General features: G+C 43.1%; 1 protein-coding gene across 50 annotated transcripts; it reads left to right on the forward strand.

Moving 5' to 3' along the window:
* The first annotated feature begins 6976 nt into the window (after positions 1–6976).
* LOC107446970 (uncharacterized) lies at positions 6977–15285 on the forward strand. Of its 50 annotated transcripts, XM_087163314.1 has the most exons (10): positions 6978–8053; positions 8327–8374; positions 8513–8548; positions 8624–8896; positions 8963–9184; positions 9353–9424; positions 9773–9976; positions 10067–10336; positions 10415–13570; positions 14752–15285. In XM_087163314.1, exons 1-10 carry the CDS (start codon positions 7039–7041, stop codon positions 15204–15206), a joined length of 5751 nt encoding a protein of 1916 aa, XP_087019440.1. In that variant the 5' UTR covers positions 6978–7038; the 3' UTR covers positions 15207–15285. The 50 variants fall into 50 exon arrangements, with proteins under 50 accessions (XP_087019433.1, XP_087019431.1, XP_087019434.1 ...); XM_087163307.1 differs by lacking the exon at positions 8327–8374 and having other exon boundaries at positions 6977–8254; positions 8429–8896; positions 10415–11545; positions 11621–13570; XM_087163305.1 differs by lacking the exon at positions 8327–8374 and having other exon boundaries at positions 6977–8254; positions 8429–8896; positions 10415–10450; positions 10508–13570.
* Positions 15286–16920: the final 1635 nt, after the last annotated feature.

Genomic DNA, 16920 nt, shown 5'->3' on the forward strand with positions numbered 1-16920 from the left:
TTATATTCGTGAAACAAAAAAAGGTGCTAATTTGCATTAGTTAACTTTTATTGTCGATTGCTTTCATTTGCTGTCGAGTAAAAGCATTCAGAATTCCTTGGTATTTACAAAATATGCAAATTGCTAATCCTCAAATTTTTTTTTTCTTATTTTATTATCTTGATGACGCTTCTTTCTTAGTTTCCAAAAATTAATTTTTAGTACTTTATTTCATAGGAATCATTTGTTTTCTATTCTACTCACAATCTATTTTAAATAAAAACTAGGAGGCTCCGCCCCCTGCTCGCAAACGCTCGCCAACCCCCGAGAATTGCTACGCAATCCTATGTGGTTCACGCCGTGAACCATGGCTCGCTGCGCTCGCTCGCCAATGAACACAATGTTCTAGCACAAAGACATAATATATTATCATCAAAGACATAGTATTTTATCATCAAAGACATAGTATTGTACTTATGTAGAAGATTTCTACCAATGTTCTTATTGGCTTTAAAAAAAGTATATTAGCTATTTAGATCGTACATGGTGAAAAAATCAAAACATTAGCTAAATAAGAAACATATTAGCAAAATAAATTATCAAATATTGCTTCACTAATATTCTGCATTTTAAAGAGTGAAAATTCAATGCATAAATAAACGCGAAATATAAAAAAAATTCAATGCATTCAATACAAACACTCAAACGTTTTTTAGACGTTTAGGTAGCTCCCAGTAGAAAAATATCAATTCAACAGCGGCCTTTTAAAGCATTCTCACTTCAATTAATTAATTCCTAATTGAGTTTAAATTAAATATTGTCATGTTTTTAGTGCATGAATCTGAATTGAACAACGTGATAATGCTCACTCTGGTTATTGTTATCTGGTTGCTCACTACGTGCTCTTGCGCGCCGAATCCAATCAATTAAAAATGAAAACTGTTGCCAGCGCGAGAAAAGAAATATCATCGGTTTTATTGATACATACATACATACGTACGTATTAGCGATTTATATAATATAGATTTGCTATTTTGATCGAAAGAATACATAGAAAAAAAGTCAATAGTAAAATTCTAGCTTAAGGACAGACTTAATGAACAAAGAAGGGTAATTCTGTATAAAAGTTAAAAAAGTTTAATTATACAAATCTGTTTCAAACTTCATGAAAGAAATCTACTTACTGTAACAATTATATATGTTACCGCCAAAGTATGAAACGCCGGCATTGTATAGTATACCTAGGCATTGTATAGAATGCCTGACGTTTTTAGGCAAAGTATGAAATGTGAGAAGTATTACATACTTTGTCTAGGCATTGTATAGAACGCCTAGGAATTGTATAGAATACCAAATGCTATTTAGGCAAAGTATGAAATAAACGTCCTGATGAGGTTATTAAGTAAATGATGTGCATGTTACTGCGAATGGACGAAATTGGTGGTTGTTGACTTACTACGGTGAATGTTGACAATCACATAGTCGCTCTGGTGAATGTCCGAAATATTTATTACATCCGATTTGATATTAATTTATTCGTGGATATAATTACATTTATTCGATATTTTAATACTTACTGACGATACATTAGAAGAAACATCAGCGTTTGGAGTATCGGGTAAATGCATACCGGGCAGTGGCACTGAACCTTAAAAAAATATCAGTGTAGGGTATACAAGGCAAATGTATTCCGGGCAGTGGCACTTGACCTTAAAAAAACATTAGTGTAGGATATACTGGGTAAATGTATATCGGGCAATGGCACTTAAATAGACCTAGTATGACTAGACCTTTGGTGAATGTACGAAATATATTCTAGGTCTAGTGCCACTGCCCGGTATACATTTGCCCGGTATATCCCGCACTGATGTTTTTTTAAGCTCAAGTGCCACTGCCCGGAATACATTTTCCTTGTATACCCTACACTGATGTTTTTTTAAGGTTCAGTGCCACTGTCCAGTATGCATTTGCCCGGTATACCCTACACTGATATTTTTTTAAGGTCAAGTGCCATTGCCCGTTATATATTTGCCCGATACTCCAAACACTGATGTTTCTTCTAATCTATCGTCAGTAAGTATTAAAATATCGAATAAATGTAATCTATCGTCAATAAGTGTTAAAATATCGAGTAAATGTAATTATATCCACGAATAAATCAACATCAAATCGGATGACGTTTTGAATTTGTCATTTTTGAATGACATTTTGACGAATCGGAGATGTATTTTATACTTTGCCGGCTTCTCATTTGGCATTCTATAGAATGCCTAGGCAATGTGTGAAATATAAATCATTTCATACTTTGCCGGCTAATTTTAGGCATTCTCTGCATTGCCTAGGCATTCTATACAATGCCGGATTTCTTACTTTGCCGGTAACATACATATTATACAAATACATATATTATGAAGATAGTCGGGGCGAAGCCCACTGTTCTCTCTCGCTCTTCCACCCCGATGATTGATTCGCAATAATTGCTGTTTCTTGGCAAGAAACAGTTGAAATTACTGAACTAAATCTCTCTCTCTCTCTCTCTCTCTCTCTCTCTATATATATATATATATATATATATATATATATATATATAATCCTTTTTCTTAGTATCATTTTTGAAATGATATTTAAAATGAAAAGTGTTATAACAAATTTAACAGTTAATAAGATCAGACACAGATTTAAATATCTTTACCTTAAAATGTAACGTAGAACTACGTTATTCTAACAATAATAATAATTGAAAAAAAACAATCCTCTTAAATTCCTAATTTAAAAGAAAAAAATCTAAAACGTAATATTAGTTGTTGTTGTTGCTAATACTCTTCTGGCCTGGCGAAGTCAGAGCAGATCTATGAACCCGTTGACCTGAAGAAAATCAAACACCAAAAGAGGAGTAGAGTAAATGTCTTCCCAGAGAAGACAGTTCAGGATGTGATCGGCGGAAGCCCGGTGTAGATGGCATTTAGGGCAGAGGGGGTAGGTTTTAGTTCCCTCAGAAAATAGTAAACCTTTAAGATGACCGGTAGCTAGGCGGGAGATGGTGGTGCAGACTCTCCTTTCAAAGGGAAGGGTCAAAAAAGCTCCAGGCTTATTTCCCTTGTACCAATGGTGGGTGGAGGGAATCAACCAGTCTCTGAGAAGCTGGGATTTCTTCAGTGAGTAGAGTTCAAGGACGGTAAGATCAGAAGAGGTAGGGTGCGGTTGGCTGCAACCCTTAATAGTGGTACATGCAAATACATTTAAATTACGGATACAAAAAGTTTTGTAGGAAATTACCATCATGACTTATATCAATTTTATGCTGATGACAACCAAACTAATTTGAAAATGAATGTGGGAAAACTGGATCCTACCCTGTGATTTTCTGGTGAATAAAAATGCACCGGCAACAATGGATAAATGTAGCACCAATATAAAAATTTTTTATATTGCAAGATAATTTGAAATCGTTTAGTGTAGCTGCACAATTTAGTGAAATTACTGTATATTTTACAACTTCAAAAAGAGATTATTACTCTAAATATAGAATAATATAATTATCTTTTTACCGAGAAAAAATTGAAGGGAAACTGAGATTCTAGGTTTAGATTAATAGTTTTTTTTAAACAAAATAACTGATTAAAAATGAGATTTTTTTTCAATTTACAATCATATATTTTTAATTAATCAACCAATCTTATTCGCATAATACACTAGGTAACAAATTCGACCAATTTTGACATTTGTATTTTGAACACATATGACCTTAATTTATCACATCATAAGCTGAAATATATTATCGCGCCTTCTTTCAACCACATCCAACGTACCACAGAAGTGGGGACATTTAGTAGTCACTTAAGTTAAATGTAAATAAAACCTTGGTTTTCACAATATTATTTTGGAGATTTTCCTTTAGGCTATAATTGATTCCAGTTGCAGTGCAATTCTTATTCTCTTTAAAATGCATTATCAGAACTACGAAAAAGAATCAAAAATTTTTTTTTATTTAATAAAATGCCAATCAGGAGATAGTGTGATTAAATGATGCTGGATTGTTAAATTGCTCCCCGGTAAGAGTACTTGTGGTTTTTTCATGCGCAGAGTCGTTCGTGATTTTCAAATTTGTCCGCTTTATTCGTTCCGCTCTTCTGTTTATCATTTTCTTAAATATAAAAATAGTCAACAATTCGCATTTCCTTAGTTTAGTTAAGAAATTTTAAATGAAATTAAAGCTTTCATTATAATTGGAACCGACTACATCCAAAAGGAATATACGTCGCGCTAAAGCTGCATCATGGGCTATTGGCGGAGGTTTGTGAAACATCCTTGGGAATGATCCGAGGACATGACTTCGCAATCTTGATCCTCTGCAGAGGGAATGGTTCCATTGCTTCGGTAGCCCGATGACCTGCGCGTGAAGTCGAGCACTTCAGGACGGAATGGTTTAATGAACAGTTTAATACAATATCAGGACGGAATGGTTAATACCACAAACCTTCGGTCCCTTTGCAGGCTGATCAAAGTGATCACGAGCACACACACACTGACCACAGCCAGTGATGAATGACTTCGGTGTTCTTCTGGGAACAATCAGTCCATTGCGGGGCCACTAAAATAGGAATGCAATCTATTAGGATCAGAGTGCTGGAGACGTTGAACAATCTCAAAAAAGTTCTTAAATCACAAAAGGTCCCACTGCAAAACTTCTATATTTTACACTCCAAAACATTATTGGGGGCCGAGATAGCATGGCTGGTAGGGTGCTGCCCATGTCCAAATTATTGTGAACCCGCCGGCCGCAGTAACCCCAGCATACAAAATGGTTACTGCACGCTAAATCCGTCCGGGGTAGTCCTCCAAGCTCTCATAACAAGTCAAGATACTGGTAAAAGATGCAAGTCAAGATACTAGAGGTACTGGATCGGAAATTGATCGTGCTCAGACTCAGATCAAAATTATGATCTACGGATGGATGGACGGTGTGTGAATGCGTCCTCCCTGTTAAACAGGATGTGATGTACGTATGCTGTCTCCGAATCATCCTCAGTAGTCTTCAGCAGACCGTCGCCAATAGTCCATTATGGATCTCTAGTGTGACGTAAATAAATGTACCGTACCAAAATGCTATTGTGTATTGTCTCGTTCGAAAGCAGGCAAGACAGTTAATGGTCTATTTAGTGTAACTTCGTGGATAGGTAGATATAAATAAAAAGTCGTATATAATAAATAAAATATAATAAATAAAAAATATAATAAATAAAAAAATAATAAATAAAAAAATATAATAAATAAAAAAATATAATAAATAAAAAATAGTAAATAAAAAATAAAAAGTCGAAAAAATAAGGAAATGAGATATATTCTCGCCATCAGTTCCCACGATTATATCCGTAAGGACGAGTGCTTTTGAATATTGTATTAATACTAATTGATATAAAACTTATTGTTATTTTTCTTAATTTTCTTCGTTAATCTCTCCTCGTATAATCTATTTAGTATAAAAGTAAATACGCTTACTGTCACATTAGAAAAAATTTAAGTCCAAATGGAAATATTTACAAATTTTGCGGCAGAGAAAGAAGATAGGTTTAAAACAGTTTCATTATTGGATGCGTTTAAACAGGAAAAGAAATTAGATTAAAATTCTGATTAGATCAAAACTTCTGTTAATCCACACTTTCTGGTTGAGATTCGTCGCAGTGGTTGTCCTAAAAAATTTGTTTCATTTTTATAAACAGATAATATTTTTACATAACATTCACGCACTTATTTTCAAATAATATTTATGGGACTTTAATACATTTGTTAAGGTTATTTATGTATAGTGGTCAATAAAATTCTTATAATTTAAGTTTGTTAAACTTAAGTTAGTATAATAATCTAAATGTTAATATAATCTAAATGTTAATATAATCTAAATGTTAATATAATCTAAATAATCTAAAATGTTAATCTAAATCTATAAATGTTAATATAATCTAAATGTAATGTTAAGTTAAATAACTTAAATTTCCTTAATTAAAGTTAGTATAACTAAATGAAAAGTTTTCTTTTAAACAGTATTACAAGTTACTAATAAGAAATAATCCCGTTTTCTAATAATCTCAATTTATTAATAAAGTCAAACTCCGGTTTAACGAACCCCTATTTACCGAATTTCGCGATTTAACACATTTTATAAAGCTACTGAAGTAGATTTGTAAGAAACAATGAATAGTGACTCTGACACAGAAGTCGATGATAATATATCTATAGTGATAACTGCTATTTTTCTGATGCTTTGCACAGTTTCGAAACAGTGAAAACTTACCTAATGCAGCAAATGAAGAAGTAAACTTTTTTATAAAGTAAGAAATAAAGAAAAATAAGCAACCCTTTCTCACTAAATGATTTAAAATTTCAAATTAATCAGCGCGTAATCATTCGCTGTATTTTAAATTCCTGAATAAAAAGTGTAAGATTTTTTTTTTGTTTTCCGTATTTGATTATTAGAGATGTTCGGATATTCCATATAGATAATCAATTTTTTTATTATACCCCTGATATTATGAATTATCCTCGATTTAGCGAATAATATTTTCGGTCCCCATGAATTCGCTTAATTTGGGTCTGACTGTATTTTCCGAAATTAAACCAATTTTAATGCTGGAGACACTGTTTTAAATGTCTAGTTACTTTACGTATTTGTCAAAAAATGGTAGTAGGAAAATTTATATCTCTTAATAATTAGAAAAGTTCTTAATTTATTTGTGTTTTACATAATTTGAAGACAGTGTGATTAAAAAGAACTTTTTAATGAAACGGGAAAAATGCGGAGTACCAAGCAGGCATGAGTAGCAAGGAAATATTACATATTCATGAACAGGTCGAAACTGCGTAGTAGAAAATTCAAATAAGAATCTGTCTTGTCACGATGTACCTGCGTCTTGTTCAACTGCGCAGTCAAAAGACAGCTGGAATCTTTCATGTCGTGACTTCTTGCTTCGACAAGTCACGAAAAATGCAGTATAAAAAGAGAGGTAACAGCCTAGCAAAATCACTCTATTGAGAACAACTGAAGATTGCTTTACAATCAAAATGTTGCCTACTCGATTTTCTCTTCTATTTCTTGTTCTTTGCCTTTGGAGTATATCACCTCTGAAGGCTGCAAGCCCATGGGACAACACACAGCTGGCAGAAGGTTTCATTGGAGCCTTTAACGCTGCCATGGCCCAATCTGGAACTCTATCTTCAACTCAGATGGATGACATTTCTTCAATTAGTGACACTATAATCCTCGCAATTGAAAGAAATCCAAGTAATTCAAGATCGAAATTGCAAGCTTTAAACATGGCTTTTGCCTCATCTGTGTCAGAAATAGCTTTTTCGGAAAATATTGGTGTTCCAAACAGCGTTAAGATCCAAGCAATCATTGACGCATTAAGAGGAGCATTCTTGCAAACTACTGGCACAGTTGACCAGACTTTTTTGAACGAAATTGGTAGTCTCGTCAGAATGTTTTCTCAAGTTTCAGCAGAAAATGAGGTTTCCTCCAGCGCAGGAGCATCAGCATCAGCGAGTGCTGGAGCTGCTGGAGGATATGGACAAGGAGTAGGTCAAGGCTATGGCGCTGGTGCAGGATCTGGAGCCGGTGCAGGGGCAGCAGCCTCTGCAGGTGCCGGAGCGGGTGCTGGAACAGGAGGAGCTGGTGGTTATGGACAAGGAGCAGGTCAAGGCTATGGTGCTGGAGCTGGAGCTGGTGCAGGAGCAGGTGCTGGTGCTGGAGGATATGGACAAGGAGCCGGTCAAGGCTATGGTACTGGTTCAGGATCAGCAGGAGCCTATTCAGTTGGAACTGCATCAGCCAGTGGAGCAACCTCATCACAAGTTTCCCAGACCCAAAATGTAGTTACAACTACTCAAACAGAAAATATAATTGCTGCAGCTGGTAGTACAGGCAGTGCTGCAGCCTCAGCAGGAGCAGGAGGATACGGCCAAGGTGCAGGTCAAGGCTATGGTGCTGGCACAGGCTCTGGCGTAGGAGCAGGTGCAGGAGGAGCAGGAGGTTATGGACAAGGAGCAGGTCAAGGCTATGGTGCAGGAGCAGGTGCTGGTGCTGGAGCCGCAGGAGGATATGGACAAGGAGCAGGTCAAGGCTATGGTGCGGGTGCAGGTTCTGGAGCAGGATCAGGTGCTGGAGCTGGTGGAGGATATGGACAAGGAGCAGGTCAAGGCTATGGAGCTGGAGCAGGATCTGGAGCTGGTGCAGGGGCAGCAGCTGCTGCTGCAGGTGCCGGAGCAGGTGGAGCTGGAGGTTATGGACAAGGAGCAGGTCAAGGATATGGTGCTGGTGCAGGCTCTGGAGCTGGTGCTGCAGCTGCAGCAGGTGGAGCAGGAGGTTATGGACAAGGAGCAGGTCAAGGCTATGGTGCAGGTGCAGGCTCTGGAGCTGGTGCAGGAGCTGCAGCTGCAGCAGGTGGAGCAGGAGGTTATGGACAAGGAGCAGGTCAAGGCTATGGTGCAGGCGCAGGATCAGGTGTAGGAGCAGGAGCAGGTGCAGGAGCAGGCGCAGGTGCTGGAGCTGCTGGGGGATATGGACAAGGAGTAGGTCAAGGCTATGGCACTGGTGCAGGATCTGGAGCCGGTGCAGGGGCAGGTGCTGGAGGATATGGACAAGGAGCAGGTCAAGGCTATGGTACTGGTTCAGGATCAGCAGGAGCCTATTCAGTTGGAACTGCATCAGCCAGCGGAGCAACCTCATCACAAGTTTCCCAGACCCAAAATGTAGTTACAACTACTCAAACAGAAAATATAATTGCTACAGCTGGTAGTACAGGCAGTGCTGCCGCCTCTGCAGGAGCAGGAGGATACGGCCAAGGAGCAGGTCAAGGCTATGGTGCTGGCGCAGGCTCTAGCGCAGGTGCAGGAGGAGCAGAAGGTTATGGACAAGGAGCAGGTCAAGGCTATGGTGCTGGTGCAGGAGCAGGTGCTGGAGCCGCTGGAGGATATGGACAAGGAGCAGATCAAGGCTATGGTGCGGGAGCAGGGTCTGGTGCAGGAGCAGGTGCTGGCGCTGGAGCTGGTGGAGGATATGGACAAGGAGCAGGTCAAGGCTATGGAGCTGGTGCAGGCTCTGGAGCTGGTGCCGGAGCTGCAGCTGCAACAGGAGCAGGTGGAGCAGGAGGTTATGGACAAGGAGCAGGTCAAGGCTATGGTGCTGGCGCAGGATCTGGTGCAGGAGCAGGTGCTGGTGTTGCTGGAGGATATGGACAAGGAGCAGGTCAAGGCTATGGTGCTGGAGCAGGATCTGGTGCAAGAGCAGGTGCTGGAGCTGCAGGAGGATATGGACAAGGAGCAGGTCAAGGGTATGGTGCAGGCTCTGGAGCTGGTGCCGGAGCTGCTGCTGCAGCAGGTGCAGGAGCAGGTGGAGCAGGAGGTTATGGACAAGGAGCAGGTCAAGGCTATGGTGCTGGCGCAGGATCTGGTGCAGCAGCAGGTGCTGGTGCTGGAGCTGCTGGAGGATATGGACAAGGAGCAGGTCAAGGATATGGTGCGGGCGCAGGGTCTGGTGCAGCAGCAGGTGCTGGTGCAGGAGCTGGTAGCGGATATGGACAAGGAGCTGGTCAAGGCTATGGAGCTGGAGCAGGGGCAGCAGCTGCTGCAGGTGCCGGAGCAGGTGGAGCTGGAGGATATGGACAAGGAGCAAGTCAAGGCTATGGTTCTGGTGCCGGCTCTGGCGCTGCAGCTGCAGCAGGTGCAGGAGCAGGTGGAGCCGGAATTTATGGACAAGGAGCTGGTCAAGGCTATGGTGCTGGCGCAGGAACTGGTGGAGGTGCAGGAGCAGGTGCTGGAGCTGGTAGCGGATATGGACAAGGAGCAGGTCAAGGCTATGGAATGGGTGCAGGATTTGGAGCTGGTGCAGGGGCAGCAGCTGCTGCAGGTGCCGGAGCAGGTGGAGCTGGAGGCTATGCACAAGGAGCAGGTCAAGGCTATGGTGCTGGTGCAGGCTCTGGAGCTGGTGCCGGAGCTGCAGCAGGTGCAGGAGCAGGTGGAGCAGGAGGTTATGGACAAGGAGCAAGTCAAGGCTATGGTTCTGGTGCCGGCTCTGGCACTGCAGCTGCAGCAGGTGCAGGAGCAGGTGGAGCCGGAGGTTATAGACAAGGAGCAGGTCAAGGATATGGTGCTGGCGCAGGATCTGGTGCAGGAGCAGGTGCTGGAGCAGGAGGAGCTGGAGGTTATAGACAAGGAGCAGGTCAAGGCTATGGTGCTGGTGCAGGGTCTGGAGCTGGTGCCGGAGCTGCAGCTGCAGCAGGTGCCGGAGCAGGTGGAGCCGGAGGTTATGGACAAGGAGCAGGTCAAGGATATGGTGCTGGCGCAGGATCTGGTGCAGGAGCAGGTGCTGGAGCAGGAGGAGCCGGAGGTTATGGACAAGGAGCTGGTCAAGGCTATGGTGCTGGCGCAGGAACTGGTGGAGGTGCAGGAGCAGGTGCTGGAGCAGGAGGAGCTGGAGGTTATGGACAAGGAGCAGGTCAAGGCTATGGTACTGGTGCAGGCTCTGGAGCTGGAGGTTATGGACAAGGAGCAGGTCAAGGCTATGGTTCTGGAGCTGGATCTGGTGCAGGAGCAGGTGCTGGAGCTGCTGGAGGATATGGACAAGGAGCAGGTCAAGGCTATGGTACTGGTTCTGGATCAGCAGGAGCCTATTCAGTAGGAGCTGCATCAGCCAGTGGAGCAACCTCATCACAAGTTTCCCAGACCCAAAATGTAGTTACAACTACTCAAACAGAAAATATAATTGCTACAGCTGGTAGTACAGGCAGTGCTGCAGCCTCTGCAGGAGCAGGAGGATACGGCCAAGGTGCAGGTCAAGGCTATGGTGCTGGCACAGGCTCTGGCGCAGGAGCAGGTGCAGGAGGAGCAGGAGGTTATGGACAAGGAGCAGGTCAAGGCTATGGTGCTGGCACAGGCTATGGTGCAGGAGCAGGTGCTGGTGCAGGTGCAGGAGGAGCAGGAGGTTATGGACAAGGAGCTGGTCAAGGCTATGGTGCTGGTGCAGGAGCGGCAAGTGCTGGTGCTGGAGCCGCTGGAGGATATGGACAAGGAGCAGGTCAAGGCTATGGTGCGGGAGCAGGTTCTGGTGCAGGAGCAGGTGCTGGTGCTGGTGGGGGATATGGACAAGGAGCAGGTCAAGGCTATGGTGCAGGTGCAGGCTCCGGAGCTGGTGCTGGAGCTGCAGCAGGTGCAGGAGCAGGTGGAGCAGGAGGTTACGGACAAGGAGCAGGTCAGGGCTATGGTGCTGGCGCAGGGTCTGGTGCAGGAGCAGGTGCTGGAGGATCTGGACAAGGAGCAGGTCAAGGCTATGTTGCGGGCGCAGGGTCTGGTGCAGGAGCAGGTGCTGGTGCAGCAGGTGGAGCAGGAGGTTATGGACAAGGAGCAGGTGAAGGCTATGGTGCTGGCGCAGGGTCGGGAGCAGGAGCAGGTGCTGGTGTTGGAGCTGCCGGAGGATATGGACAAGGAGCAGGTCAAGGCTATGGTGCTGGTGCTGGGTCTGGAGCTGGTGCCGGAGCTTCAGCTACAGCAGGTACAGGAGCAGGTGGAGCAGGAGGTTATGGACAAGGAGCAGGTCAAGGATATGGTGCTGGCGCAGGATCTGGTGCAGGAGCAGGTGCTGGAGCTGGAGGTTATGGACAAGGAGCAGGCCAAGGCTATGGTGCTGGTGCAGGCTCTGGAGCTGGAGGTTATGGACAAGGAGCAGGTCAAGGCTATGGTTCTGGAGCTGGATCTGGTGCAGGAGCAGGTGCTGGTGCTGGAGCTGCTGGAGGATATGGACAAGGAGCAGGTCAAGGCTATGGTTCTGGTTCTGGATCAGCAGGAGCCTATTCAGTAGGAGCTGCATCAGCCAGTGGAGCAACCTCTTCACAAGTTTCCCAGATCCAAAATGTAGTTACAACTACTCAAACAGAAAATATAATTGCTACAGCGGGTAGTACAGGCAGTGCTGCAGCCTCTGCAGGAGCAGGAGGATACGGCCAAGGTGCAGGTCAAGGCTATGGTGCTGGCACAGGCTCTGGCGCAGGAGCAGGTGCAGGAGGAGCAGGAGGTTATGGACAAGGAGCAGGTCAAGGCTATGGTGCAGGAGCAGGTGCTGGTGCAGGAGCAGGTGCAGGAGGAGCAGGAGGTTACGGACAAGGAGCAGGTCAAGGCTATGGTGCTGGCGCTGGAGCAAGTGCTGGTGCTGGAACCGCTGGAGGATATGGACAAGGAGCAGGTCAAGGCTATGGTGCTGGTGCAGGCTCTGGAGCTGGTGCCGGAGCTGCAGGTGCAGGAGCAGGTGGAGCCGGAGGTTACGGACAAGGAGCAGGTCAAGGCTATGGTGCTGGTGCTGGTGCAGGTTCTGGTGCTGGAGCTGCTGGTGGATATGGACAAGGAACAGGTCAAGGATATGGCGTTGGTGCAGGATCTGGAGCCGGTGCAGGGGCAGCAGCCTCTGCAGGTGCCGGAGCAGGTGCTGGAGCAGGAGGAGCTAGAGGTTATGGACAAGGAACAGGTCAAGGCTATGGTGCTGGTGCAGGCTCTGGAGCTGGTGCCGGAGCTGCAGCTGCAGCAGGTGCAGGAGCAGGTGGAGCCGGAGGTTACGGACAAGGAGCAGGTCAAGGCTATGGTGCTGGTGCAGGTTCTGGTGCTGGAGCTGCTGGTGGATATGGACAAGGAACAGGTCAAGGATATGGCGTTGGTGCAGGATCTGGAGCCGGTGCAGGGGCAGCAGCCTCTGTAGGTGCCGGAGCAGGTACTGGAGCAGGAGGAGCTAGAGGTTATGGACAAGGAACAGGTCAAGGCTATGGTGCTGGTGCAGGATCTGGTGCTGGAGCAGCTGGTGGATATGGACAAGGAACAGGTCAAGGATATGGTGCTGGTGCAGGAGCTGGAGCTAGTGCCGGAGCTGCAGCAGGTGCAGGAGCTGCAGCAGGTGCAGGAGCAGGTGGAGCAGGAGGTTATGGACGAGGAGCAGGTCAAGGCTATGGTGCTGGTGCAGGCTCTGGAGCTGGTGCCGGAGCTGCAGCTGCAGCAGGTGCAGGAGTTTATGGACAAGGAGCAGGTCAAGGCTATGGTGCAGGAGCAGGTGCTGGAGCTTCTGGAGGATATGGACAAGGAGTAGGTCAAGGCTATGGCGTTGGTGCAGGATCTGCAGCCGGTGCAGGGGCAGCAGCCTCTGCAGGTGCCGGAGCAGGTGCTGGAGCAGGAGGAGCTAGAGGTTATGGACAAGGAGCAGGTCAAGGCTATGGTGCTGGTGCAGGATCTGGTGCAGGAGCAGGTGCTGGAGCTGCTGGAGGATACGGACAAGGAGCTGGTCAAGGTTATGGTACTGGTTCTGGATCAGCAGGAGCATATTCAGTAGGAACTGCCAGTGGATCAACCGCATCACAAGTGTCACAGACCCAAAATGTAGTTACAACTACTCAAACAGAGAATATAATTGCTACAGGTGGTAGTACAGGCAGTGCTGCCGCTTCTGCAGGAGCAGGAGGATATGGCCAAGGTGCAGGACAAGGGTATGGTGCTGGTTCAGGATCTGGTGCCGGTGCAGGTGGTTATGGACAAGGGGCAGGGCAAGGTTATGGTGCTGGAGCAGGTAAATATCTTAATGAAAATTTTTTACTCAGTTTTCTATTTCCAATCCTCTCTCTGGAGTTGCGTTTGAGCAACGAATAATAGTGTCTTAATCTATTTTTTGCATGTTTATTATTCCAATATCGTACAATGATCTTTGACGGATATTTGAATACATAAATGAAATTTTGAAATATTAGAATCTTGTCTCTAATTAATAGAGTTTTTTTTAAAATTCATTTTTTCGTAATATTGATTTAGATTATATCGATTTTTAGATTATACCGATTACATTAGCTTATATCGATTTATTTTTATTGATTTCCTTTTTACATTAATTTTTTTGCTTTTTTATACTTATTTCTCAATAAAGAAATCTGGGAAGCAATATTCGAGTTATCTCATCAATTAATAATGGAAACGTATTTACGCGTTTCAGACATCTTCATTATATGTTTAAATTACCTGACGAGGAGCAGAAAATGACAAGCCTATCATGAAATATTTACGATAATTTTGAAATCAATTGATATTATATCTTGTTTTCTGGATGCAACTCCCTTGTCGTTATTGGTAGGGAATTTGTAGAGTGTTCCCGACGTAATCAAACAATGAACGCCAGCAGATGTACGTGAATCATGCTCCTTGCCCGAATTCTGCAAAGGTACAGACTGGATTGATGATTTTCCTATGCACCATTTGGTTTTAAACAGCAGAAGCTAAATTTAAAACATTTATTAAATTAAAATTATCACATTTTCTTTCTTTTAAAATTTTTTTATTTGGGGTATTCACGTAAACAGCAAAAGAGAAGAGAAACAATTATCATTTATCTTTTTTCCAATGCCCACCAGATTTATACTCGCCACTCAGGTATGCAGTAGGGTAGATTTTTGGTTCACTATTTCAGGGGCAGGACATTAGGTAGGCCAACGCTGTTCCCAAAGTAAGAACAGATATCACAATGAAGGAAGGAACATCCATGGCACTCGAACCCAGGATCGTTCTGACGTTAAGTCGTCTTCCTGTACACTATACCGTCTGGTTGTCTTATTACCTAAAATTAGCCGTGATATTTATCACAATACAAATAATGGATTGCACAAAATCATTTTAACACTTTTTATCAAATTTTTAAAAAATGATGCATGAGTTTGATGCTTTTTCTTTCAAAATTTATAAGTACATAAAAACCCCTTTTAGGTGCTGGAGCAGCCGCCGGTGGTTATGGCCAAGCAGTACAAACCGGATACAGTTCTGGAGGTGGTGCAGCTTCTGGTGCAGGTGCTGCAGCAGGAGGCTATGGCCAAGGTGTACAAACTGGATATGGAAGTGCTGCAGGAGCTAGTGCATCCGCTGCTTCACGAATTAATTCTGGAGCATCTCAATCCAGAATCAGTTCAGCTGCTTCCAGTTTGGCCTCAGGTGGGGTATTGAATGTAGGTGCCTTGCAATCCGTTGTATCTAACTTGATCGGACAAGTCAGTGCTACTTCTGCCGGAGCATCTCAAGCTGAAGTAGTTATACAAGCTCTTCTGGAACTGGTGGCTACCCTCATACACATATTGAGTACCTCCAATATAGGTCAAATCGACTTCAGCTCAATCGGAAATTCTGCAGCGGCTGTTAGTCAATCTTTAGGAGCTGTTCTCGGTTAAATTTTAAAAAAAATTTAACTTCGATCCTAAATATGTAAGTTTATAGAAACAATAATAAAAGCATATTTTTAAAGACAAATTGATTCTGTCCTTTTTTTTTTTCATTTTTGCTTTTCTCAAACGCTGCAATGTCATAAAATGTTAATTTGTTTTCAAAGTTTGATCAAAGCAGTAATTACCAACTGTTAATGTTAAATTCAATTAAAAACCTGACTTGGAGTATCTTATGGTTTATGAAAGGTATATATATATTCAATTTTTTTTAATCATGACACTACAAATAAATAAATAATCATGACTTTGAAATATAAATAAGAAGATAAATTGTGTTGATTAAACCTCAAATCACTACACTCATCCTCCTCCCGAAACTATTTTCTCAATTTTAATCAGATTTCTTCGATCTCTCTCATTGGACAAGAGCGATTTTTTGTTACATTTTGTATGAAACATAGTGTAAGATCTCTGATTTATGTACATTTCATTCAATCTATATACATTGAGTTGTGATGGCGCAGGGGATAGATCGTTTGCCTTCCAATGAGGTGAACCGGGTTCAAATCCCAGGGATGGCGGTGCCGCAAATTCCGCTTCCGGCTGGGACCGACTACGGTGCTGACGTGAAATATTCTCAGTGGTAGACGGATCATGGATGAGAGTCCCCTTGCCGTCAGACTAGCCGTGGGAGGGATTTTCCTCCCCATGTAACGCAAATGAGAATTAGTTCCATCAATAAGTCGTCTGAGAAGGCAAATTTCTCCCAATATTTGATCCAGGAGTTCCCTTGTCTAATGCATTGGGCTCAAAATTACAAGGCTACAGAGTTGAACATTAGAAGTAGTAAACCTTAAAAATTGGTTCGAGTCGGCTGTTCAACGACTGTTGTAAATAATTAAGATTTTTCTACATACAAGTTTAAAACGTAAAGTATTTGCAAACAAAACTGTTTCAAGAGTTTTAATCTAACATAAACTTGAAAAGTGTTTAAAAATTAAAAAAAAGGTCTGGAGAACTAAAAAGAAAAATTGTTGCTGGCCGAATTTCGTTGATGAGATATCTTCTGCGTTATTTATGCAGGTCCGCCAATTACTACGCTTTTTCACAAAATATTTTATGGAGTGGTAGACATTTAAAACCAAAGCTTCCTGAATTTTTGGTAATTTTGCCAACATTATAAAAGCCTTACGACAAAAGAGCTGAATTCGTTCGTTCGTTGTAGTGGAACTGGGCGTTGGAGGCCTTCCGGCCCTTTACAAAAGAGCTGAAACAAAGTGGCCCTGAAAAATGAACTTTAAAATCACTTATATGTAGTGGTGTTGATAATAATAAAGTAAATAAAAACTAATACATTAAAACATTAACTTAGCTACCACTACAATAAATTTTTACAAAAAGCATAAAAAATTCACTTCAGCCTCAAATAATAAAATCTCTGCATACTCATACGTTAGGGTATGATATTTTGATATACTATAGTTTTTTTTTCTTTTTTTTGCCGGCCACGGCAGCCAGTGGCTGTGGGTTCGATTCCAGCTCTGGGCATGGATGTTTCTTTCTCTCTATCTGTGTTCTATGTCCTTTCTCCTTTATGTGTGAATGTGACCCGCCCTATAAACGGGTTGTGGTAGTGTGACGTGGGCGACGCTGCTCCACCGCCGTGGCTTCGCCACAGGTGCCCACTGGGTAACGAAAAGAGAGTTAGCAGTTCTGGCAC

The sequence above is a fragment of the Parasteatoda tepidariorum genome, chromosome 5, assembly GCF_982258835.1.
Source record: "Parasteatoda tepidariorum strain Cologne lab strain chromosome 5, Ptep-v5.0, whole genome shotgun sequence".
NCBI lineage: Eukaryota > Metazoa > Arthropoda > Arachnida > Araneae > Theridiidae > Parasteatoda > Parasteatoda tepidariorum.

Coding starts and splice junctions, on each gene's coding strand:
- LOC107446970 (XM_087163305.1), top strand. CDS start 7,039: ATGTTGCCTACTCGATTTTCTCTTCTATTTCTTGTTCTTTGCCTTTGG. Junction 9,977..10,066: donor TGGTGCCGGAGCTGCAGCAG/GTGCAGGAGCAG, acceptor CAGCTGCAGCAG/GTGCAGGAGCAGGTGGAGCC. Junction 10,451..10,507: donor TGGAGCAGGAGGAGCTGGAG/GTTATGGACAAG, acceptor CTGGAGCTGGAG/GTTATGGACAAGGAGCAGGT.